Source organism: Fusarium subglutinans (genome assembly GCF_013396075.1).
Source record: "Fusarium subglutinans strain NRRL 66333 chromosome Unknown NRRL66333_c0000171, whole genome shotgun sequence".
In the NCBI taxonomy this organism is placed as follows: domain Eukaryota; kingdom Fungi; phylum Ascomycota; class Sordariomycetes; order Hypocreales; family Nectriaceae; genus Fusarium; species Fusarium subglutinans.
The window spans coordinates 1-24,817 of NW_023502234.1; the positions used below are offsets into that span (position 1 = coordinate 1).

The following is a 24,817-nucleotide window of genomic DNA, read 5'->3' on the forward strand; positions in this document are numbered from 1 at the left end:
TTTCTAATTTAATATTATTTCTTAATATAATATAAAATACTAAGCTAGTATATATTAACCTTAACTAGGTAATTACACTAGTAAAAAAAGCTTGTCCTATAATGCCTTTCTATTCTAGGTATATATATACTTTTAACTACTTAAAAAAAGAAAATTACTAAATAATAGCTTTTTCTCTAGACGCTATAGTTTATATAAGGGCTTATAATCTATTAAAGGGGTAAGGGCTTAAAGAGATATATATATATTCTCTAGCTAGGATTCTATAGTTAGGCTATATATAGAGATATGGGGCCTGAGGGCCTGAGGCATATATCTCAACAGAAATGACAATCAAGTGGCTGATTGATAAAGGTGGCTCCCAATCAACCGAACCAATCAAAGAAGAGATTTGTGCAAGCCAGCTAGCGTTGCACAAACCGGTCACTGGATCGGCAAGCATTAGATCATAGCCCGTCATGGAAAAGAAGCAGAGGGAACTCTTTCGCCGACTATCGATACAAGATAACAAAGACTGCATAATCGAGTGGAAGATTGTTATAATCCGGAGAAAGGATTCCCGTGGGTATATTTGGTGACAGGAGAAACAATATTTGGAGATGCTGAGCCCACGTGCATCTGGTGAGACAAACAACTGCACGCACTGACTGACTGACTGAGTGATTGATTAAGCATTGATTGATAACGAAATTGCGGCAAGGGAATGGCCCTGTTTCGGAGCTCCCTTTGTTTCTTTATGAGCATTGGCCAGAACAATGGATAGCCCTCAAAGCTCCTTTTTCAACATCATCATCTCAAAGCAATTACTATGCCTTTCTTCAATCTATTCTGTGGCCTGTTGCTGGAAGGAGAGTTGCTAGGGGCCTAGACCGGGTTCTTTCGAATTCGGGTTTTATGATGGGCTGGGGAAGAGAATAAGATGCCTGTCGCTGGTGACCCGACTGCCAGGTGATTGGGTTACAAGGGATCTAATTATCGCGTGTACCTGAAAAACATGATACAGATTTGATATAATTTGAAGAATTTAATGATGATATAGTGAATATTTATAATGCATTGCTCATCTATTGAATCTATCCATACCAACCATCGTATCAAATGGATATCGGAAGGCCCCAAAGGTAGCGATAGTGGACGTCCGGGACTGGCTACAGCGCAGTAAGGTAGGTAGTCAAAGTAGTATAGGGCCACACCCCCCTGCCCGCTGGTCTGATAGCCCCACAGTGGATATCCCCAAACGCATCGGGGGGCGCTCAGTTCAGGCTCAGGTTCCCTGGATTTTTAAAACCTCCCGCTGTCGGCCACTACTTACTATTTGAGTCTTTTGCCCCCTCCAGCTTTCCTCAGCTTCTTCCTTTAACCACACCAGCAAAGCTTCTTCATTCTAGCAGTATCTTCTCAATCGATTCTGCTGCAGCTTGAAGTCTACTCATCCTACAATCTATACCCTACCTATTAGACGACAGCACGTACTTGCATCCCTGTTGCTGGACCGTCATGCTCTTTGCGTCCTGACGTCGCTTTCGAACCATATCATACCACACAACTCACCACACAAACCGTCACGATTTACTCGCTGCGAAGAGCAATCCAACAACACCTACACTCGACCCTACTCAACTTTCAGCGGGTGGCTCAAACACAATTTTGGCCCATCATGACTGCTCCTGCTATTCGAATTGACGGCATCGTCAACCCCGCCGCTCCACCTCATCCCGAACTGATCATGGCTGAGGGTGCCCCTTCAATTGCGCCCTCATTGACTTACTCGGACGATTCTGACTCTCAAGAAGATGAGCCTGTCATCCCCCTCGAGCGCCGCCGTCGCGCATCTACACGTCTGATTGCCCAGAATGCCAGAGACATTCAGCGAATCACTGGTGAGACACCAGCTGAATATATGGATCGCTGCTGTGGTGGTGCTTGCTGCATGGGTGACCGAAATAATGTCGAGTATGAGCAAGTTACTCTACCTGATAACGATGCTTTCAAGTCTCTCGGTCTAAGGCTTGAAAATATCCCCGCCAACTTGACTGGCATCATCGATATGCCTGAGCAAATTGTGTCTTTCACCTCGATTCCTCGGCCAACTTCCTCACCATCCGACTCGGCCATCTCTCTCGGCTCCGACTCTGAGCCTTCGCCCACAGCCACCATTCCGAAGAGCAATTATCTCGTTCCTGGACCTGGATATGAGGGTGTCGACACCTCAATTCAGCCCCCTCGCTTTGTTCAACCTCATCCTCCCCACAATGTCTACCCGGCCAGGATCCACAACACTCGCGAGCTCACCAAGCCCGGCGCCGAGAAGAGAACCTTCCACTTTGACCTCGATATTACCGACTACCCTCCTGAGGAGGTTTTTGACTTCAAGGTTGGTGGTGCCATTGGTGTTATGGCTCCCAACGATGAAATTTCGGTCGATGAGATTCTGGATGCCCTCATGATCCCACGCTTCCAGCGTGATAAGCCTGTCCTCATGAAGACCACCAAGGGCCGCTGGCCTACCGTGTGGGGTGATGACAAGCCTCGTGAGCTCATTACCACACGTCGCGAGCTCCTCACATGGACCACCGATATTCAGTCTTATGCCCCTACCAAGGAGCTCCTCCGTGTCATTGCGGAGCACGCCACTGCCCCCAACGAGAAGAAGATTCTTATGTATCTCTGTTCCAACGAGGGTGCTAGCATTTTCTCCGACTTTCGTGGTGGCCCTCACGTCACCCTCTCACAGATTCTCAACGCGTTCCCCAGCTCTCATCCTCCTATGAATCAGCTCCTGTCCGTCCAAGCTCAGCTCATGCCACGATTCTACTCTCTCTCCAACGATCCCACGGAATCATACACTCTCCGAGAACACGCTCAGCGCCGCCTGATCGAGATCGCCGTCACAGTTCACGACTCTATGGATTGGCGACGTGGCTGTCGTGCTGGTGTTGGCTCTGGATTCTTTGAGCGACAGGCTCACAAGTTCATGAGAGCTCAGGCTGCCGGTGAACGTGCCCCTCAGATCTTCATTCCCATGTTCAAGGGTCTGATGGCCAACCCTCTGGCTAAGCAATTCAACTCGGATGGTCCTATGCTCCTAATTGGTGCTGGTGTTGGTATTGCTCCTTTCCGTGGCTTCGTCCAGCGTCGCCTCAAGCAGGCCAACTGTGCCAATAAGGTCTGGGTCCTCCAAGGAATCCGAGACTCGCTGGTAGATGAGATCTACAGTGGCGAGTGGGGTGTTCATGAGGAGGAGGTGAAGCGTGTTGTCCAGAGTCGAGTGGGTACCGGCAAGTATGTTCAGGAAGAGGTTATGAATCAGTCTGATCTGGTCTGGTACATCATCAATTCTCTGGATGGCCGTATCTTTGTGTGCGGAAGCAGCAAGGGTATGGGCGAAGGTGTCGAAGAGGCTCTTTGTGATGTGGCCATGGAGAAGGGCAACCTCGAGCGCGAGGAGGCCCGCAACTTCTGGAAGCTCAAGAAGGAAGAGGGGAAGTACATCTCCGAGACATGGTAGATGTTCTGGCCTGCGAATTTATTCCAGTCAGTTAATTGGGAAGTTTTGGATGACGTCTGGTTTATACTGAAGAGGAATCATGGAGATCATTGTAACAAGATAGGAAAAGTTGCAAGCCTGCGCAAGCTGGATGGCCGTGAAAGAAGGGTGGCATATGGCATTATCTGATTCGAGACAAGAGGAGCATTGGGCTGGGCATGGTAACGGCGTTATCGGAGTTTAAAGTATAGGGTGGCATTTTGCATAGTGCTACTATTTCTTCTACAAAAATACCCTCGGCAGCGGTCTGGACGGGATAGGATTGACAAAGAGCTTGCTCTATCCTCGCCGAGAAATGAATTTACAAATATTAAGAAATATTGTTCTACTAGAGTTCCAGTGACGGCGGTGACTGTATGATTTACTTTCATTCTAAGTCTTGGGGTCTGGTGTATTCAGCTGATTTCCCAAGGCTTTTTACCAGGTGCAATGTGCCTTGCACCTAGAACAATCAAGGATCATTCCCCTTGGCAAGGTACTTATGCAAGCAAGTGATTAAAATCTCACCAACAGAAGACCTGTCAAACGTGAGCCTCCCGTTGTCAGATTTCCTTTTTTGGCATCTGGTGAGATATGATAGGGCAGATGGGTTCGGCATCCAGTCTAAGCGGGAGCTCCAATATGCATCATGGGTTCGTCTGCTGTAGAAGAGGAATACCTATGGTTACCTACCTTAGGTAGGTATGTCAGCGGATCTTCATACCATGCGCCCGGATGCATTATCAATCTCGCGCGCGCGCGTATTGTAAATCACGAGCGGTCAAGAGTGAGTTGAGAAAGTCTCCGAGTGTACTCGAGTCTCACGATTAATCAAATGAGACAATTTTGGAACAGTACATCTCAGTCAGTGATTGACTCGCCCGAAGTAGATTTTGCGAGTGGAGATATCGATTCAGAGGATACGGCAGCTGAATACTCAGTATCTAGCTGATGCTTTGCTTACATGGAATTATCAAGCTGCCAGGGCTGTCCAGTGTGTCGTGTGTAACTAGATGGGATGGCTGGTTACGTTTGTCATCGGAATTGTAAAAGTCTTGTTCCGATTGATATATCCGAGTTTCTGTATAGCTCCACCACTTCATGCTACCAGACTCGACATTGAAAGCGACTACGGCGTCGGGGAAATATTCAAGTTCAAGACTGCTGATTGGAGACACCATTAGTCGCAGTGATGCTATTATGGTAATTAATTGAATGATCTTTCCCCTTCATCATCCGAGAAATGAATGAAGCCCAATTCAATCGTGGCTACAAGGCAACTTCTGAACGACGCTAACCTCATCTACTTTTTGTATATCCGGATGGAATCGCTCGGAAGGATATCCAAGTCTAGCGCGCGCGAGAAGAAATTGTTAGTGGGTGGCTGACAAACTGATTAGACAGGCACAGAACCGAACCCTTCCCTTCACTGATGCAATCCTGGCACCGCATTAGTCGCATTAGTCAGTGGAGCTTGGCGATTGCGAAAAGTTGGCAGGGTCTGATGTGTTTCTGCTCTTTACGGATGGGATAATGGGGAGGAGGGGTCGATATGATATGGCGGGGCCGTTGCTTTGATACAGTGGTCGGCAACTGATTGAGGGTTTTCCATTGTTATATATATTCTAGCTGTTTCCCCGTGTTGTCTTGTCTGTCCATCCAGTTCATCATCAGTCAGTCTCTCAGCTCAAATATCACTTACACCACTTACACCTACAAACCAACACCTACAAACTATTCACAATGGCCGCTAAACTCTCCGCCAACGCCCTCATCGAGCTGGCCAAGAACCGCCGCTCCATCTACACTCTCTCCAAGAACCTCCCCATCTCCACCCAGCGCATCACCGAGATCGTCAACCAAACCACTCTCGAGACCCCCTCATCCTTCAACTCCCAGTCCAACCGTGTCGTTGTCCTCTACGGCGCTGAGCACGACAAGCTCTGGGACATCACTGCCGATACCCTCAAGGCCATCGTCCCCGCTGAGACATGGGAGGGCACCTCTAAGCGCATCTCCGGCTTCAAGGCCGCCGCCGGAACTGTCCTCTTCTACGTCGACAACGCTGCCGTCGAGGCCATGCAGACCAAGTTCGCTATCTACGCTGATCGCTTCCCTCCCTGGGCCGTTCAGTCTGCTGGCATCCAGCAGTACCTCCTCTGGACCGCTCTCGAGGCTGAGGGTCTCGGTGCCAACCTCCAGCACTACAACCCCCTGATCGATGAGAAGGTTGCTGAGACCTGGAAGATCCCCTCTACCTGGACTCTCAACGCCCAGCTTGTCTTCGGAGCCAAGACCGCTGAGGCTGCCCCCAAGGACTATGCTCCTCTCGAGGAGCGTGTCAAGGTCTTTGGCGCTTAAAATAACTTTATGAAAGCATGAGAAACGTCAACTAGAATTGGCATAGAAACCTGCATTTTTAGCGAGTTGCAATTAGAACATGGAGCCCTGAGCTCTTGTTTTCCTTCAATAGACAAAATTATCAATCATACCCTAAGCACTTGCATTGACGATGCCCTTGTCCTCTGACCGACACTTGAATATCCATGTTGACTATGCATGTACCAACTGCGACCCAGCCCAAATCATACTACGTTCTAGCGATAATCTTTTTATAGCTAATGATACCAAAGTGAATTTTGAGATATTCTTCATAAAACGTGACATCATATATAGTAGTATACAATTATATATATCTTTAATTATCCAAACGCTTAACTCGCTTCGTCTTGGCTCTGCACCGCCGTACTGTACCTCACTCAATGACCCGTCCCAGAGCTTGTCCCATTTTCACCTTCTGTCCCTTCTGTACAGCCCACTCCCAGCCGACATGTCTATTGTCCTCATCTGTTTTGCTTAAAGGTGCCTCGAAAACGAGTACGATGGTGCTACCCAACTGGAAACCACCCATTTCTTCACCGCGTCGTAGCGCATGACCCCGCAGGACAGGGCTGGCTGCTTCATATGTGGCTTCAGCAAATCCATGGTACACTTCACCCCTACGGGCAGCTTCCTCTGCTGCACGGTCTGCTGCCGTATCAGTCAGCAGACTATTGGTTCGGAGTTCCTTATCAAAGTTGATCACAATGGAGCCGACATTGGTGGCACCGACTGGCACATAACTGAAGAAGCCCCAGCGCCAACGGCCTAAAAGTACCACGCGCTCGTTGAGTGTGAAAAGACCAGGGAGGGTTCGCTGAAGGTATGGGGACACGCTATAGAGTTCTCCTGCAAAGTGGCGTCGGCGGTCAACAACCCAATTCGTGGGAGAGTGAAAGCGGTGGTAGTCGCCGGGAGCCAAGTAGATAACGGCATAGTAAAGCGATGTAGTATTGTCGGGAGATATGAGATCGTACCAAGGTCGCTCACCAAGAGCGAGTTCGGCACGGACCTCAGAGACTGTACCAGGAGACGCGGGCATAGACTCGTCCTTTGCCGAAGGAGCCTGTTTTCCAGTGCCGGTGAGAAGATCGGGAAGACTGTATGAAATGCCATTGACTTGAGCAAACTCCTCATGTTGCTTAACGAGCGACTCCTCCTCTGAGACGTCGCCTTGACTTGTTGCAGGAGTTGAAGTACCAGAAGCGCCAGAGATGCTTGGAGCAGGAGTATTCTTTCCAAGGAGAGCATCGATAGTGTAAGTCATACCCTTAACTTGCTCAATGTCATTGCCTTGAATCTGGCCAAACTGAAGTACTTTTCCATCGGAAGGGCAGATGAGAGTATGGGGATCCTGATCAAGTGGTCGAGCACCGGGCTTGAGCGTACGGTAGAAGAAGGATGCAAGGTTGGGATAGACGTGGAGATCGGGTTCGGCGACTTCGTCGAGGCTGCTATCGTTAGCAAAAGGATTTCGAGCGTTGAGTTGAGGGTACAGACTTGACACCAAAGACCCAAGAATAAAGCTTGAAACCAGGAATTCGAAGATAGTAAGGAATAGTAAGTTCATTGAATCGTCCCCAAAGTCTAGAGATAGCCTTTAGGGGTAGAGTTGACATGACCTGGACTTGCCTGGGATTGATTGAGTTAGCATTGATGGGAATAGGGGCATGAACAATCAAGGCAACATACCATGGACCATCAGGTCGGATCCTGGGGCGCTTCTTAGGTGCCTTGGAACCCTCCTGTCCATCTTCATTCTCTAGTCTCTCCTTCTCACGGGAAGAGACCTTATAAAACTGGACGAGGCCGAGGAAACCAATACCTAGACCGACAGGGATCCGGTACCATTGAATTTTGGTGTTTCGCATGGCCTCGCCGAGGCGCTGGGAAAATCTTGGTCTCTTGCCCGAATTGGAGGCGAAGGTTCGAATGGAAGAGACCGAAGGCCGTGATAGGCATCGCGATCTCGTGGAGGCCAGAAACATGTGTCGCGAGGCAGATGGCGAGTAACAATTTGTCCAACGGCCGTGGGTGTAGAATGAGTTGCGGAGCATGTGACTACCGAGCTTGGAGGAGCCAGGCCCAAGGCCAAGGGTCGGAGCCATAGCGGGCAGTAGAGACTGACAGCGATTGAACGCTGCCTCCTTAACTTTTATGCAATTGCGTAGAGTTGCTGGGAAGAAGAGAGGTAGCTGAAGCCTCTCAAAGAGGACTGGACCCTTGTTTTCGATGGATGTTGACGTCAAACCCAACGATGACGATGGATTGCGGCTGCTCGAGCTTGTTAGCCGCACACAGCCAAGACACACAGCTTCTCGGGACAGCTCTCGGAAGCAAAAGACGCCGACCGCCGAGCGATGGCGCCCCTTGAAGAGAAGAGTGTGGGTTGAACAGGGGTCTCAGGACACTAGCCAATCAACACCAGCACTGTAAGGACCTGATCTCAACAGACCGACACCGCAATAGCGGGCTGTCACTGCCCTGGCCGTTCCCCATTGTCGCAGGCTAAGGTGAGTGTGTGCCTGAGCTTACCTGAATATGGCCCCAAAAGGCAAAAGGCCACCCTAACCATATTGTCTTCCGTGTCTTGATTGTTACATAGTAATCAACCACAACTATCAAAACCTTCTGCGCCCTCATTTCACCAAACCGTATTTCCACAGCGAATCACAGCAATATATTCTAGCACATATTCGTGCTGCTGCTAGCCGTCGCATTTTGTCATCCCTTTCTGTATCATCCGTCGTCAGACTCCCTTGGACATGCGACCCTTTTAGTGTTAGTAAGACGACACAACCGACGTCAGTTAACGAGCCGGTGCTTTCTTTCAACACGCGAGCTCTCGTAGATCGAAGCCACGATTAGGGAGGAGCGAAACCCTGTCGATTACCGATATATGTTCCTGAATCACAACTTCATCGACGACGACCCGACCTGTCCTTTATTCTTCGTCGCCATTCCTTGATCCCCATACTTCGGACCACTTCATCCTCCCTTAGTTCACCTGCCTACCTGGGAGTGGCATGCTATCAGCTTGATCATCATGGCTTCCATGCCTTCTGCTACTTGTCATCAAGAAGATGGACCTTCCGCCGCCTCTACTGCGACGACCGACGAACAGACTGTCAACCTGCAGGTCCTGTCACCGTCTGTTGGTGTGAATCGGCCACTGCTTTTTCCTAACCTTGCAGCAAATACTACGATTAAACAGCTCAAGGATAAAATTCGCCAGACTCTTCCCTTGCGGCCCGCCGACGATCATCAGCGATTGATTCATAGGGGACACGCACTCGTCCGTGAAGCGGATACACTAGTCGATATCTTCGGCGCTGATGCGGTACGTGACTCCTGAACGGTGATCTGTCCAAAGAGTTGCAACATACTAACCCGACGACTTGTCATGCCTACAGGTTCGCACTGCTGAACAGCAAACGATTCACCTTGTTCTTCGCGACATGACCGACGGCCCATCTTCAGCCCCCAATGCGCCCTCTGCGCCACCGTCCCTCGCCGCTCCTGTTCCTGCACCTGCACCTGCACCTGCGCGAGGTCCGAGTCCAACCGCTTCCGCACCACCGACACACCCTCAGCCTCAGCAAGCTCCCGGCCAAGCCTTTGGATACCAGATGCCGCCAGGTTGGCGGAACTCGATGCCCCCGACTTCCAACCCGTTTCCTCAACCACGCATGCCGTCCCCTTCGCCTTCGCACACCCCCGAACAAGCGGCCGCTTTTCAGCACCAACATCAGAACATGACACAGTGGTTGAACAGCATCCAACGAGAAGCCATGGCTAGAGCTCTCAACCAGAACCAACGAACGAGAGCTCAAATGGGGATGCGCGGCGTTGGTGACCCCAACAACACTGGAAACACTGGTGGAAACAATAGTGGCCGAGCAAGCCCAGCTCCAGGCCATACCGTTTACCGTGAGCACGTCGGACCAAACGGGAGCACCTATCAATTCGAGACTGTGATTCGGACTATGGTACCTGGACAACAGAGCACTGGTGGTGCTAGCGGCTCAATGTCTCCCGCTGATGTACAGAATTTTTTTCGAAACGCTGATATCAACCAAGCTACGTCGGCAATGGCCAGCGCAATGCAACGAAGCGCTTCGAGCACATCTCTTCACAACCGACCTCAACATGGTCTGACGGCGCCCATGTGGCCCATGTCTCAGCCCATGACCGGCAGTGGTCGTGGAACCCCTGATTCGTCTCTCAATCGACTCAATACCACTGCAGCTCCCGGAATTTCGCAGACAAGGCATGGGCCTGAGGTGTATATTCTCTCGTCTCCCGAGGGACCCAGAGCCTTACTTTTGAATAACACTAGTTCTGAAACGTATATCACCCCACGGTTGCGAACTCAGACGAGTCTACCTCACCTTCGACAAGTCGCTGCTCTCAGTAGTGCCGCTCTGGATGCTCAGAGTCAAGTGCGAGCGAGACACCACCACCACCACCACCACCACCCTCATCATCACCACCACCACCATCCCCGTTCCCAGATCGCGCCGCAGCCGATACCTCAGCTCCAGGCACAAGGACGACCTCTGAATCTACAACCCCTTCAGCCTTTTCAGCAGCAAGCTCAGAACCCTGCGCCGCAGCAGCAACCCGCATACCCTGCCCAAGCCCAGGGCCAAAATCAGGCGCAGGAACCGGACCCTGGGGCGATTATGGCTCCCCTGATGCATCGGGGAAACCCACCTATGGCTGCGCTTCCGCCTCTCCTTATGCAGCTCTGGCCGCAAATCTGGCTACTGTTCCGGCTGGTTCTGTTTGTCTGGTTCTTCACTTCCCCCAACGCAAGCTGGTCCAGATGGTTCACCATCATTGTGATTGCGGTGCTCATCTTTTTGCTTAGTACTGGAATATTTAACGGCGTTCCTGACCACGTTTGGCAGCCTTTGGGACGACACCTTGAAAACCTGATTCCCGCTGAGCCCAGACGCCACCAAGCTATCGCCGGAGAAGACCAGCAGAATCAGCAGCCTGGACAAAACCCAGATCCTACTGAAATGGCACGTCGACTTATAGCTCAACACCAAGGTCCTGAGAGTTGGCTGTTATCACAAGTCAGACGCGTGGAGAGGGCCGGCCTCTTGTTTCTGGCCAGCATCGCACCGGGTGTTGCAGAAAGGCATATAGCCAATCTGGAAGCAGCTGCACGAGCGGAGAGAGAGCGCCGAGAAGCCGAGGTGAGAGAGGCTGAAGCTGCGGCGGCAGCTGCGGCAGCTCAAAATGAAGAGAGCCATGAGAACCAGGACCAAGCCGAGAATCTTGCTGAAGAGGCGACCACCAGCACTGGCACAGAGCACAACGTTGAAGCACAGGCGGAGCAAGGAGGAGTTCAGGATGATGACCGGCGAAGCGAGCCAGCCAGGGAAGAGCTTATTGAATTGTAGCGTTGTCCCTTACGATGATAATTTAATTGGTTGAAATGTGTTGAAGTGAGATGCGGGATGAGTGGAAAAGTTAAGACCAACGCTGCATATGACAGGTATTGGAACGAGGTGAAACATACTGGAGTTGGCGGTGTTTTCTTCGTACCTAGGGAATCTGGCTTAGTCCAGTTTTCTTCTTATTTCTTGCATTTCTTCTATCAGCGAAGAGATTCACCACAGAATAAAGTTGAGCCCAGGCCTTTCTGTTATTAGGAAGCGATGATTTGACAGTTTTCGAAAAGATTTGCTGATACTTGAAGGTGAGAAGGACGCATTGCCTATAGATTTGATGTGGAATTTGAGTGTGGAGGTATGAAGAAAAACAGGCATTGCATCCTCAAGTTGAGAGTTACCAACCTAGGTTAGTACCTAGTTACATGTCAACTACTGGCCTTGTAAGTGTGGTCATATTGGAAGTTTTAGAGACATTACCTACCTAATTTCAAGATCAAGTACCTGCCTAGTAGTCAAGGCAAAGAACTGGAGTGTATGTAATGCCTGAGGATGGACTGCCAGGAATACTTTTAGTGTAACTACCTCGAAATGATGTCGTAGCTTGTTGCTGCCTTTGGCTTTTCTTATCTTATCAGCAACAGATGATATCAGTGTCGTGTGGCTCCAGGCTCAGCTGTTTGCATTTGAAGAGCTCCTACTTTTCATTCCCTCTCCAAAACAACTTCACGTACCTGGGAAACGTCCGCACTCTATCAATTAAGTTGCATACACTTTGAGCGACTACATTCATTTTAATTCGTTCTAATACCTTACTCATAACCTCTAGTTCTAGCTGGAGTTGCTGGGAGACGCCGGACTTGTCGCAACAATGAGTGGCGGATGGAATACCAGTTAGTTTCCTGCTCCGTACATGATCTCGACTGATAGACTGACTTGAAATTCTACAGTTGAGTCCGATGCGGTATGACTGAGTTATGCTTGCGAGCAGTTGAGATTGGGGAACTAATTTGAAGCTGTCAGGGTGTCTTTACCTCTCTTATCGAGAATCTCGGCGTCAAAGACGTACAATTCGAAGAACTCCTCACACTCGACCCATCTGAGCTTCTGTCCTTACAGCCCGTATACGGCGTGATCTTTCTCTTCAAGTACCCGACTGATCAACCATATGCGACACCCGAAGGACCCCGCGACGGCTCGTTCGACAATGCCGCATCCGAAAACATCTTCTTCGCTGCCCAGACGATTCAGAATGCATGCGCAACACAAGCTCTGTTGAGTGTACTCCTCAACAAGACGAATGATGTTGAAATAGGCGAGAAGCTCGGCGACTTCAGAGAGTTTACCATGGTGTTGCCACCCGAGTTCCGCGGTGAGGCGCTGAGCAACTCTGACCTCATCCGTGAGGTGCACAACAGCTTTGCTCGCAGCAGCCCTTTTGCCGACGAGACAGACAAGACTGGCGCTGAGGCGGAAGATGCTTTCCATTTTATTGCTTACACACCTATCAACGGTACACTCTATGAGCTCGATGGCTTGCAACCGGCGCCCATCTCCCACGGTGCTTGCAGCTCTGAGGACTTCCCCACCAAGGTAGTCGACGTTCTCCAACGTCGCATTGCACGATATGATACCGCCGAGATTAGATTCAACCTCCTCGCCATGTGCCGAGATCTACGACAGCGTGCGCGCGACTTCGGGGACGAGGAGCTGTTGGCAAGAGAAGAGCGCAAGCGACGAGATTGGATGTTTGAGAATGCTCTGCGAAGACATAACTTCGTGGGCTTTGCGGGTGAGGTGATGAAGGGCGTTGTGCGCAGTAAGATCGCCGAGGGTGGCGACGCTGCCTGTGAGAAGTGGGTGAAGGAGAGCCTAGAAAGGAGGAAGAATGCAGAGCAGGCTATTAGAGGTCGAGCTGGAGGTGGCGACGGTGATGGTGATGTTGATATGGGAGCTTGAAATACTTGATGAAGGCCATGGTGGAGGGAGATACCAGGTTCTGTGACTGAATATTTAGACAGACGTTCCATGATACCAGGTCTACAATACTCAGAGCCGATGGTTCTTGATAGACGACATATAGAGAGAGCGAAATCTCTTGTTGCATCGCTACCCAGTCCGCTTGTAATTTGCGGCATAACGATATTCGTGGTTCATAATTGCTTGTATACGTTACTACATCACATTTGACATTTCAGTATCTTGGCCCCCCTATCGGCAGTTCCCCTCCATCCCCCTTCCTCTGGTATCGCCCATACCAGGGTGCACAGGCTACTACTATATACTGCTCTGAGGGCGATACTGACCCTTTCAACTGTCATCATCCAGAAGCAAACATTGTCCCACAATTCCAAAATGAGGCACCAGCTCTCAGAAATTGATCGATACAGAGAATAGAAAGTGTCACGCGTCAAAGTTATTCGTTGTTCAGTCAACGCTCCCATCGTTCATTGGAGGGTGACATAGGCTGATCGTCTTTGCCGCTGGAAGCAGTCCTGGAGCTGCTGTTCTCACGACGATTGTCGTAGTCAAGATCTCTCATGGCATGACCAGAATCACCTGGCTGGTCTTCATCATTCTCCTGGCCAGTGTTTCGATTGTGGCGAATGGCGCGAATGAACCAAGGAGCGCGACCTGAACCCCTCCAGGTCCAGTATTCCTTGAGATCGTACTCGCGAGGCTCAACATAGCCACGTGTAACCCAGACAACGAGGCCGACGAGACCGTTGAGGACTGCGTAGACGAAAACACCGCTAAGGACTATTAATGAGTATATATAGGAGGAGATGGGAGACTTACGCAATGAGACCATAGGCTACACTGTAGCTGAAAGGGATAAATGTCATGACGACGAAAGAGGGCAGGACGTCGCCGATATATCGCCAGTTGATCTGGGTGATTTGACGGATCATCATGCAGCCGACCTACACCTGCTATTAGCTGTGATCTACTGCCTAAAGAATGAACAAGACTTACTAGAATCAGAGTGCAACCAGTTGCCCAAGGTGGTACAGAGGCAAAGATGGGCGCAAAGAACACAGCAGCGGTAAAGCATAGCCCAGTGGTCATGGCAGTCAAACCAGTTCTTCCACCTTCAGCGATGCCAGCACCACTCTCGATGAAAGCGGTAACAGGCGAACTGCCCAGCAAAGCACCGACCGAGATGAAGAAAGCATCAGTGCAATACGCAAGAGTTGAGCGAGGAAAGTCACCGTCGCGAGGGTTCACAACACCACAAAATCGAACCATGGAGTAGAGAGTAGCGGTAGCATCGATGATGTCGACGTAAAGGAAGGTGAAGAGGGCGAGGGCGAATTGAGATGCTGAACCACCAAAGGACCAGTCGAGTTGGTTAAGAGTTCTTTGGATCGGGTGCCACATAACAACTTGACTGAAGAAGTCAAAACGGGAGTCTCCTTCGTCAGTGTGCGGAAAGTACGTGATGGGAGTGTTGCGACTGTGAGAATGTTAGATGAGAGTAGAGGGTATAGGGGGAGAACATACGGCCATGACAGAACAGAAACGAGAGCAATGCCGAGGATGAGGGCGTACTTGACGCGGAACGCCATGAGAAAGGCAGTGACGATACCACCGCAAAAGACAGCAACCCATAACTAAGGTACCCGAATAAGCACACGAATCTCAACGGAGGTCAGCCGACTTACCTTGGGACTCGACATCTGCCCTTCTGTGCACATGCCAGTCACCTCATCAAGTAGTTCCTGGGGACAGCCTCCAAGCGCAAGAGGAGTAGCCTTTCCACCGCCGGTGATAGCGCCAATACCAGCAGAGTACGAGAGACCGATTTCAGTGAGGAAGAAGCCGATACCAACCCCCGTGGCAGTCTTGATGGTAGAAGGTATAAGCTTAACGAGCCACTGACGCATACCCGTGAGAGCAAGGAAGATGAAGATAAGGCCTTCGACGAAGACAGCTGTAAGTGCGAGACGATAAGAGATGGGGCCGCTTCCGTTGTATCCGACAACTTGGAAGGTGAAGTACGCATTGAGGCCCATACCGGGGCTATTAGGAATCAGCATCATATTATAGGCAGTGTAAGGAGGCGAGAGACTTACGCCAGGGCAACAGGGAGGTTGGTCAGGAAGCCGAACATGAAGCTTGCCAGGCCGGAGACTGCAGCTGTAGCAGTGACGATATCTCGTCGAATGTCTATTGCACAGTCAGGATCTATCTCCCCATAATCGGTGTGTCTTTACTCACCTTCTTTGCAAGCAACATATGAATCAATCTTGTCACAAGCGTGTCTATCCGTCAAGTCACATACACAAGTCCCGCCAGACTGAGCGAGCAGAGCAGCCTATCTATCGTCAGCCAACTGAACTGCGGCAAAAGAGGATCGAGAACTCATACGTTTACCGCGATAATGTACGCCATAGTCGCAAAAGTTGTGATACCAGCGCGAACTTCTCGAAAGAAGGTCGCTCCAGCAATCTCTTGAGGCTACAAAGTCATCAGCTTAGACTATTCTCAACATAGATAGATAGATAGATAGAGAGAGAGAGAGAGAGAGAGAGAGAGAGCGCATCATACGTGTCCAGTACCACTGAGGGTGAAGAAGTACCCAAAGGCTGAAGTGGTGACATAGTGGTCAACACGATCAAAAAAGTCACGAAGACCAAAGTATCGAGAGCGGCCAAGATGTTGAGCAAGGTCGACATCTTCTTGGTTTGGAGTAGGCGTAACGCCTTGCTGCCCTGGCGAGGTTTCCATCTTGAAGGCAATGTGCGTTTTGTGGTGTTTGCTTTGACGATGTGAAGATGGAGTGGGAAGAATTGGAGGAGAAAAGGAATAGAGGGGGACTGATTAAGTGAAGAATTAAGTGAAGGAAAAATGTCAGAAGGAGAGGAAGAGAGTGAGGTTGGTTGTGGCGTCGATAAATGCTGTGAAGAGGAGGAGGTGACACCAGAAGAAATGAGGAAGAGAGATTCTGTCTTGCGGCAAAGTTGAATGAAGAAGTAGAAGATTAGATTATATCAGAGAAAAGCAAACAGAGGCTCTCAGTTTCTGGCGTCAAGAACTGCAACTGGCAGACACTGGCAGCCGTCTCGCACTGCCAACAACCTCGACGTCAGTCAGTATCTACACCTCGAGCCCGATAAGATAAGTTGAGTACTCTCTCGCCAGGTTAAGTTACCGAATTAACGGGCATGCATCACAAGACTCGAAGTTCGAGTCCAAGTTGCGAGTTGCGCAAGATGCACGCACACGCACATGCACGCACACGTACAGACAGACAGACGGACAGACACAGCATAAGCCCAGAAAGAACAAGAACGAAAGTGAACAAGCAAGATCTATAAGGCTGTGGGTGGTTTTGGGTACCTTTATGTGTACACAGCGTTGAGAATGTTTGCCTTGGTCAAAGGGGAGGGCATTGTTTCCACGGGCCGTCTGTGTAATATTAGTTACCTTGGCTCAAAGACCGGACCCAGATTTTGGGACTTGGCTCTTTGTCCGAGCCTATTGTCGAGGTGATGTGTTTGAGGCGTTGTGATAAGTGAGCATGCTGGCAAACGGGCCTCATTATTGGCAAGTCTAGGATGAACAGTGATTAAGAAAGGAATTTGACCTGCGAGGATGTATACTTATACTGAACTGATAACTAAGATATAGATGAAATAAAATCCATCTCGACAGGAGCCATTGGATACCTGAACATGGCCAACAGTCCGAGTTGATTCACCTACCACACATATCCCACCCCTGAGCTCACCAGAAAAGGGTATTCTTCAATGAGATCATGATCCAGGAGGATCCCGTTTCCACCACTGAGTTCCTGGTACCGACCCCTAAGGACACGGGTTCAGTGTCGTACAGACCAGGTGTTCGTCCTACCACATGCAGCTCGCCGACGTTCGCGAAGCGAGAAGGCGTCGGGTGTGAATGGTGACAAAAGACGTGGTTGGCTGATACAGATGTAGGACAATGCCCGGTATGTCTGTAGCCGAAATGAACTGGCTCTTGCTGGTGTTCTATCGGCGTGGAATGCAGGCCGAGAACTGTTGGGCGAAAGGGGTACACTCATGTGTTTATGGTCGATACGCACATTCGAACATGAAAGAACATGTTTTTTTTTACCATATCGTATCGTAGGTTCTCTGGTCAATGCCTTGGGATGTTGCTGATCATTGGTTGATATCTAATGCACTGAAAGTCTCCCCTTTTCACTTACACAGAGAGCTGGCTGAAAGTCATGTGGTCTTTTTGTGAAACCAGTCGACATCTGGTATATCAATCAAATACAGGCAGAGAATATGATATTATTAATCAGGGGCGATTAGCATTGCCCACATGACTTGATGCTGACATTCTTACCAGGCTGCGAGGCCCTCAATGACACCGTGCTGCATATATCAACTCGTCTCAACTTCTGCTGTCACACATCCACCCCGAAGTCCACAGTGATTGACTGCAGTAAGGATATTTCTGGAGCTATTTTAGGCCAATGAATCAGTGACATGAGTAAACCTTGAGCTGATCATCCCATCACTTGATCTCCCACCTAATCATCGTCCTGTCTACCAAACGCGTATAAGTGACCTTTCAGGACCCCGGAATTACTCCTCACAGTGATGGAACAAACTCTCACCACTGGCTCTTTTTCTCCGAACTGGGACCGACGTTCTCGTTTGACACTCACAATCACTTGGTGTACCTGACACTGGCACGCGGGTGCTCAGCAACTGTCAACCGCACACTTCACTTGATGGTCAACAACAGTTTCAACTCTCCCAGTACAATAATTTTGACCTTATATTAGAGGCTAGTAGTAACTCTCTGAAGTCCTCGGCCTTTCGTTGACCTTCACTCCTCGACTTCTCGCAGTCTCCACCCCCACTCCTCTGAAAACACACACATTCATCTCACAACACCACCTCCTTCGATATCAAGAAATAGAAGATAAAGGCATCCGGTTTTTGTTTCCAAACCTCTTGAAGCCCATACGCATTCTACTTTGTAAATCATTCTTTCACCTAGAATAGATACACCTACCCACGAATCACTCCGATCTCATAAACAACAAACAAATCGCCCACCTTGACAACAAACGCAGGAAAGGATATAAAATCGTTGAGCACCAAACAAAATGTTCGACGTCATCTGGGTCGATCCTGACCGCGAACTCGTCGGCGAGCACCGCGCCAAAAAGGAAATCAAGCGTGAATTGAAAAACAAGGAGAGAGAAAAGGATCAGGAGAACTCAATCCTCAGCCGCTCCATCTCCGTCACAAGCACTCGATCCTCTACAGAATCTCGTTTCGGGTTTCTTCGACCTCGAAATGGCAAACAAGCAAAGGGCAAGGAGAAGACTCCGTCGGGTCTTTTGACTCCAAGTCATCACTCGTCACGCTCAAACTCGGGGAGCTACCATCGCTCGGCACTTATGGCAAACCTGTCGAACGTCTCTCTCGAGGCAGAGCGAGCACACAGAACGAATACCCCGGTTTCCACTGATGCTTCGTCTTCACACGTTGTTAAGTGCAACGAAGCTTCACAACCTCGACCGTCTGACGTGGAGAACCCAGACTTGTGTTCAGAGGTGTACGGCTGCTCTGAGCTAGAAGGCGATCACCCCCCTACGCCAACGGGGTCAATGGGAGATAGGTAAGTTTGTTTATCACTCACCCAAAAAGAGAAAACCACTGACATTTTTGCAGAAACTTCCCTGCCCCGATACTCCAGCCAGAGTCACCCAACAGTCTCGTGCCTAGTCTCAACCTCCCCAAAGAACCGAAAGCCCCAGTCGTGATCAACTTCCGACCCAACGATCCTGACTCATGGCGTCCCCCCGAAGAATGGGAGTACATCGACCGACAAGCAGAAGAGGCCCGGATGCTGGAGAACCAGGAGGATGTCGAGATGACCGTTGATGCAGAAGAGACGGTTCAAGTGAACCCGTGCACAGACTTCGAGAGCGTCAAGGATCAAGTCAAGGTTATGGCGGCTTCGAGTCCCAGCATGATTCTTGCACGTATCAAGGAGATCTGGGCCGTCACCGACGAGAGGCTCCATGGAGAGTTGAACATTGAGCTGAAGCGTTGGATGCTTTCTGTCCTGCATCATCTGGACATTGAGGCGAGAGAAAGTGCTGGTGTTGCCTGCGTTGTCACGAATCCGTCTGACAATCTTGGGGTACTGGCTCTATACGAGTCTGAAAGTGAGTGAACCAGTGACTACCAAAGTCACGTAGTGCTAACAGCCTTAGTTACGGCAACTTATCTTGCAGCTATTCACTCACCGAGAGAAGTATGCTCCCTAACAACAGCGTCTTTCCAAAACAAAGAGCTTCCGAACATTCACCCGGTATTGGTCCCATCCATGACGCTCTCGACACTCCCGATTGACCAGCATTCATTCACCACCGTATATTCGCTCTCTTTACCCGCAGTGTGCTCTTCACCTGAGATACCAGGTGTGCTTAAGAATATCAGCAACCGTCTAAGAGTCGGTGGTTCTCTACAACTCACTCTTATCGACCCATTGCCCTGCGCAAGTACACTCGGACATCGCATGCGAGCATGGCTTCAAGAGCATCTACTGATCAACCTCGAGCGACACTTCAAGTGCACGAACCCAAGTAGACTGTTCCAAGAATGGATGGGTGATGCTGGTCTGCGCGGCCAAGGCAGTACTCTCACAACCTCCAAGTTCTACGCTGTATCAGCTAGTATTCGGAGCCAAGCCGACGACAGCGACCCTTTCATAGACCGAATTCCTTCTGAGAGAGAAGTGAAAGCAGAAGTCCGTAGCATCATCGGTCGTCTACTTTGGATGGAAGTCTGGGGCAGTTTCGTCACCGGGGATAAATGGTGGTGGGAAGACGAAGGCTGCGTCAACGAATGTCTTCAGCTGGGCACAGTTTGGGAATACCACATGATAGATGGCGTGAAGCAAGGTCAAGAGGATATTCCAGAAGAGGTAGAAAGCCTCGAGAACTTGGAACACTAGAGTCCAGAAGAGATGAAAGATGTTGCTGATTTGTGCTTTTGCGCTGCAGTTTCTTTTGTCCATGCCTCATTAGAAAAAGAAAAGAACCAGGGAAAAGGGCCTCGACGAGAGGAAGATACCATATTATGGAAAGAAAGGGTCACAAGGCAAGGATATGCATATGGTCGGATTTGTTCGGAGAGATAGAAGCAAGTTTTTATTTTAAGATTAGCCAGTGAGCAACTGTGACAAGATTTATATGTAAGGGACTGACTGTATGATCAGACGGATTGTGGAAGACTTCGAGATAGAATTCATGGTATCCTCTGTCAAATGGACTTGTCTGAACTAGTATCTTACAACCTTGACGGTGTTTCGTGATTCAAAACTCCTGCTCGCTTCTTCTGCGCTTGTATCGACGAATCTTTTAACATTTTGACATCGGCCTTGATGCTATTCTGTCTGAATGTTGCCTTTATAACAATCGATGCCGCTAGTTTTATTCTCAGACGGCCTAGACATCATCATCACTTACGACCTATTGGTTGGAATCATCCGAGTTTTCAGATCCGTCCTCACTTTCAAATCCATCCTCACTGACTGATCCTCCATCATCAAATTCCCATAAGTAGCCGTGTTTCGATGGAATCTCCCAAACCGGAGTTGCGAGTTCTTCTTGCAAATCTAGTAAGTGACCCTCTAAATCTTCTGCTGCTAGACCCCATTCCGCGTGCTGAATCCGCTTGTCAACAGCTCGATACCAAGAAACCAGATTTTCACGCTCCCATCGTTTCTCTTTTTCGGCCAATAATAGTAGATGTTCTCGGGCGATTGCAATGTCCTGACCTTGTAATGCGTTAAGGACTCGCTCAAGACTCTGAAGATCGTTCTGTAGGGCTTGATCTCGAACGCCCTGATAAAGCTCGACAAAAGCTATCTGCTCAGCAAGACTTGGCCTACGACAAGCTCTCAGGATCCATTCGTCCGGATCACCAGAAATCATGACGAGATAATCAAAGGGGGTGTCGCCAAATGAGTCTTCCTGCCATGGATTGATACCGGATAGGTCTAGGATAGAAAGATACTGAAGTAATATTAGTGAAGCGTGATTGGCTGCAAGATGCAACACGTTCTGAGATTGGGAATTAGAAATGTTGACAGAGTAACTAACCTGCATTTACCAAACCTCTGGCGACTTCCAATTCATTGAAAGTAATTGATTGAAGAAAAGGTGTATCCCCGAAGTTGTTCAGTGCTTCAAGGTCAGATCCTGCCACGAGAAGCACCTCAATGGCTGCTTCGTTCGCTATCTTGATGACTGATGTTTCCAGAGTGAGCTAGCAAATGAAGTGGCGTGTAACCAAAGGCATCTCGCTGCTTTGAAGATGCTCCCGCCGCAAGCAAAAGGCTCATGACCTCGGGGTTGACTGTGTCCGAAGCCCAATGCAATGCTGTCGCGTCTGCCTCATTGCACAAATTTACATTGGATTTAGACTTGAGCAGCATCTTTACAGCCTCGACGTTTTCTGCGCGGACTGCGGCCGTGAGAGGTGTCCATCCCCTATACGATTGTTGATTAACATCAGCTCCTGCTGAAATGAGAACTTCCATGGACCTGACTTGGTTCGGAGAAGTTGCAAGGTAAAGGGGAGATTCGCCGGTGTCGTCAATCGTGTTGATGGCCCAAGGTTGCTCCTGTAATGCTTCTTGCAGGTTCGCACATTGCACGATCGCCTCGTGAACCTTGGTCGTTGTCACTTCAGATATATCCCGACCAAGATTTGAACGAGATACGTTTGTTTATCGTTGAGTTCACTGTATCGTAGTATTGAAGCTGCAGTAACCGCGACACGTCTATCATTGGTCAGATAACTCAGCAACTTCGACAACCGACATGATAAAAGACTGACCTGGGTAACCCATCCTCAAATAGGATGTTCTTCCATATATCTAGAAGAGCCTCTAAAGAGGAGTAAAGTTGCTTACCAAGAGCATACTGTTCATGTCAGTGCACACAGACTGCTCCGTAGTGATTGGGAATTTCGACCAACCTCTATGAGTCCCATGCCACAAATATCCGTATCATGGGGGTAAATCCCATACACAGCCACTGATCTCCTAACTACTTGGCCTGAGCCTTTTTGGCTAGCCCACAGGGGAGAAAGTTCTTCAATCAATCTAAAGGGTCGTAGGGCGCAAGACAATCCAGAGAGGCTGCTATAAGACGCACAAATCTTGAATGTCCTGATGAGAAACCATTTCGGAACTTGGTATTCCATTCTCAAGGCCGTGGATTCCATGCAGTGACATCCTGGATTCGAACAATCCTTTCGAGACGAGCTCTTACAATGTACAAGCCAGGATCCAAGAAGTGAATGCATCCAGCCAGAGCTTCGGTATTGGCTCTCGGAGAAGTGGCATCGGTACCGGCATGCCGAATCAGATGCTATTCTATGAGTCGATACGATAGAGTTTATCGGCACAGAGTCGTCCATATGTTTCAGGTTGCGGTCATGGCCATTGTCGATAACAACTGCATCTGACTCTGATGTATGAGCATCCTGAAGTTGTTGAACTGGTAGTGGACTCTCTAGTGGTGGGTGTGGTACACTCACCGAATATCGTTGGATACGCGAGACGAGTTCAGAGCAAAGTGAAGAGTTTCTTTGGATTGGCCCATCCTCTGTTGAAGCTTCTTGATGTCGCTTTTCTCTACAAGCCACTTTCTCTTCCTTTTCTTGCTCCTCTTGTTCCCGTCTGGGCCACTCTCTCGAGAACATATCCGTAGTAGCGCTTCGAGTTCTGCGGTGATCTCATTGAGTTTTCGCGCTGCAGTGGTGATAAGATCTTGTTCCAGTGCTGTAGGAGCCATTCTCGAGACAGCTTGCGCCATGGATTTGATCATGTCCAGCTAGGAACCGCATGTTAGGCCTAACCACAATAAATTTTTTCAGCAAGTTAGGGACAAACCTCCTTCATCAGATAGTCAAATTCTTTCTGAATGTCCGGAATTTCTCGAAAAAGAGAAACGGCATGTTTCCCGGCTGCCAAAGCCTGCACCACGGCGATGGAGCTGGCGACGGCACCAAGGACCTCCATCGTGTGTGATAAGTTGTGCTTGTTCGGAAAGATAACTTGTTTAGGTTCAGATTCGAAGGCTTTACAGAGAAAAAGAAGGAACCGGCAAGGAAGAATCAAGGTGATCCCAGCTTGAATAGAAGGAAAATGGATATCAGGCTCTAACAATGCCTACTTGGTTGGGCGAACCACCAACCAACCACACCAATCAGATCTACATCCTCACAGCCTCGACGAACGAACACAGCCAAGGCATACTGAGACAAAAACAATGAGATTGGACTGGTGGGAGGCCCAAAGCTGATGTCTTGTGTAACAATTCCCAAGCCTCAGATACAGCAGTGCAGCTTGATCTAAAGCATTGAGAGGCGATTAAATAGGTAGATTCGTAACTCCTTGAAAGACAAAACTAAAATATACGACCTAGTGTATTTTCTAGGCCCTGATTTCTTTTATAGCTGAAAATGAATGAATATAGCGATATCATTTCGATATTACGCATTGACACAATAACTGACAGTGACTAATGCCCGAATATCACTGGTGTTTTCAAAGCATTCTGAACGATAAAATCAATGAAGAAGGCTAAATTATCACATGAAATATCAACTCTTCACAGAGTGATAAAAGTATCGCCCTTTTTCTTCCGCTGAAAATGTCTGGAATCCAATTGGATCGTGAAAAGCCACATCAGGCGAGTCTGTAGATGGCTTCATCTTCCCCGCAAACTACAAAAGCCCATATCCAACCAAGGCGCAAAATACAAATCCATCCCTCTTTCCCCCGCATTCTTCACAGTCCCCGACCCTTCCAGATCATACGATACCCCCCACCAAGATGAATCTACCTACGTACATCACAGAACAAAGATACGGCTGATGAGTCGTCGAGACGGCAAGCCCACCCTTGGGGTAGGCAGGAAATCTTAGGGTCTCTTTTCTAAGTGATGAAATGACTTTGGTCAGTTTAAGATATCTTAGAGGGCCTTTGGGTCACTTTCTTCCAGCTTCTTGATTTACTGTCATGAGTTTTCTCTCTCCCCAAGGCCACCCTTGGCAAGCCACTGTCGATATCAAAGGGACCTTAACTCAAGCCCCCATGTCACATCCTTGACGGCATCGTCCATTAGAACCCCAGATTTCGCATCACCTGTCAATCTGATTGCGTGAGTGTGTTCCAGAGTCAAACCTGCCAGTGCTTCCTCCGGACGACCGGGAATGCATCGTCGAGACATGGATATCAAGCCATCCTGTCCTTGCAGGTGCTAAACTAGCTTTACCTTACCTCGTGTTCCGCTCTCGACATGAGGAAGTCACACTCCAGCCACGTGTGTTGAGTAACTGATTATCAAGCTTAAAATAAGGTTGATTCATATTCGCGTGGCAGATATTAGTTTTTGAAACACAGTGCTGTATCACAAGATGGGAAAGGCGACAAATTCGATCTGTAGTAAAATCACTTAAATGGCTCTCAGACTTTG

General features: G+C 49.1%; 8 protein-coding genes across 8 annotated transcripts; 5 read left to right on the forward strand and 3 right to left on the reverse strand.

Annotated features, from left to right (window-relative positions):
- Positions 1–1,657: 1,657 nt before the first annotated feature.
- On the forward strand, positions 1,658–3,508 carry FSUBG_10162 (methionine synthase reductase; the record flags this gene model as incomplete). Its single annotated transcript, XM_036674713.1, has 1 exon — positions 1,658–3,508. The coding sequence occupies one exon, from the start codon at positions 1,658–1,660 to the stop codon at positions 3,506–3,508; it is 1,851 nt and encodes a 616-aa protein (XP_036534325.1).
- A 1,761-nt stretch (positions 3,509–5,269) lies between these two features.
- On the forward strand, positions 5,270–5,887 carry FSUBG_10163 (nitroreductase family; the record flags this gene model as incomplete). Its single annotated transcript, XM_036674714.1, has 1 exon — positions 5,270–5,887. One exon carries the CDS (start codon positions 5,270–5,272, stop codon positions 5,885–5,887), a length of 618 nt encoding a protein of 205 aa, XP_036534326.1.
- A 394-nt stretch (positions 5,888–6,281) lies between these two features.
- FSUBG_10164 (phosphatidylserine decarboxylase) lies at positions 6,282–8,013 on the reverse strand (the record flags this gene model as incomplete). The annotated part of the gene is made up of 2 exons (XM_036674715.1): positions 6,282–7,503; positions 7,598–8,013. The coding sequence occupies 2 exons, from the start codon at positions 8,011–8,013 to the stop codon at positions 6,282–6,284; spliced, it is 1,638 nt and encodes a 545-aa protein (XP_036534327.1).
- Positions 8,014–8,951: 938 nt separating this feature from the next.
- Positions 8,952–11,319, forward strand: FSUBG_10165 (uncharacterized protein; the record flags this gene model as incomplete). Its single annotated transcript, XM_036674716.1, has 3 exons — positions 8,952–9,059; positions 9,120–9,245; positions 9,319–11,319. The coding sequence occupies 3 exons, from the start codon at positions 8,952–8,954 to the stop codon at positions 11,317–11,319; spliced, it is 2,235 nt and encodes a 744-aa protein (XP_036534328.1).
- An 862-nt stretch (positions 11,320–12,181) lies between these two features.
- FSUBG_10166 (ubiquitin carboxyl-terminal hydrolase L5) lies at positions 12,182–13,269 on the forward strand (the record flags this gene model as incomplete). The annotated part of the gene is made up of 3 exons (XM_036674717.1): positions 12,182–12,203; positions 12,261–12,274; positions 12,334–13,269. 3 exons carry the CDS (start codon positions 12,182–12,184, stop codon positions 13,267–13,269), a joined length of 972 nt encoding a protein of 323 aa, XP_036534329.1.
- Positions 13,270–13,741: 472 nt separating this feature from the next.
- On the reverse strand, positions 13,742–16,041 carry FSUBG_10167 (major facilitator superfamily transporter; the record flags this gene model as incomplete). The annotated part of the gene is made up of 9 exons (XM_036674718.1): positions 13,742–14,063; positions 14,110–14,234; positions 14,287–14,767; positions 14,815–14,924; positions 14,976–15,333; positions 15,387–15,480; positions 15,532–15,628; positions 15,688–15,771; positions 15,862–16,041. 9 exons carry the CDS (start codon positions 16,039–16,041, stop codon positions 13,742–13,744), a joined length of 1,851 nt encoding a protein of 616 aa, XP_036534330.1.
- Positions 16,042–18,418: 2,377 nt separating this feature from the next.
- On the forward strand, positions 18,419–20,280 carry FSUBG_10168 (uncharacterized protein; the record flags this gene model as incomplete). The annotated part of the gene is made up of 3 exons (XM_036674719.1): positions 18,419–18,936; positions 18,990–19,489; positions 19,538–20,280. The coding sequence occupies 3 exons, from the start codon at positions 18,419–18,421 to the stop codon at positions 20,278–20,280; spliced, it is 1,761 nt and encodes a 586-aa protein (XP_036534331.1).
- Positions 20,281–20,797: 517 nt separating this feature from the next.
- On the reverse strand, positions 20,798–23,358 carry FSUBG_10169 (ankyrin repeat PH and SEC7 domain protein; the record flags this gene model as incomplete). Its single annotated transcript, XM_036674720.1, has 6 exons — positions 20,798–21,343; positions 21,441–21,577; positions 21,621–21,954; positions 22,246–22,255; positions 22,875–23,170; positions 23,230–23,358. The coding sequence occupies 6 exons, from the start codon at positions 23,356–23,358 to the stop codon at positions 20,798–20,800; spliced, it is 1,452 nt and encodes a 483-aa protein (XP_036534332.1).
- Between the last annotated feature and the right edge of the window lie 1,459 nt (positions 23,359–24,817).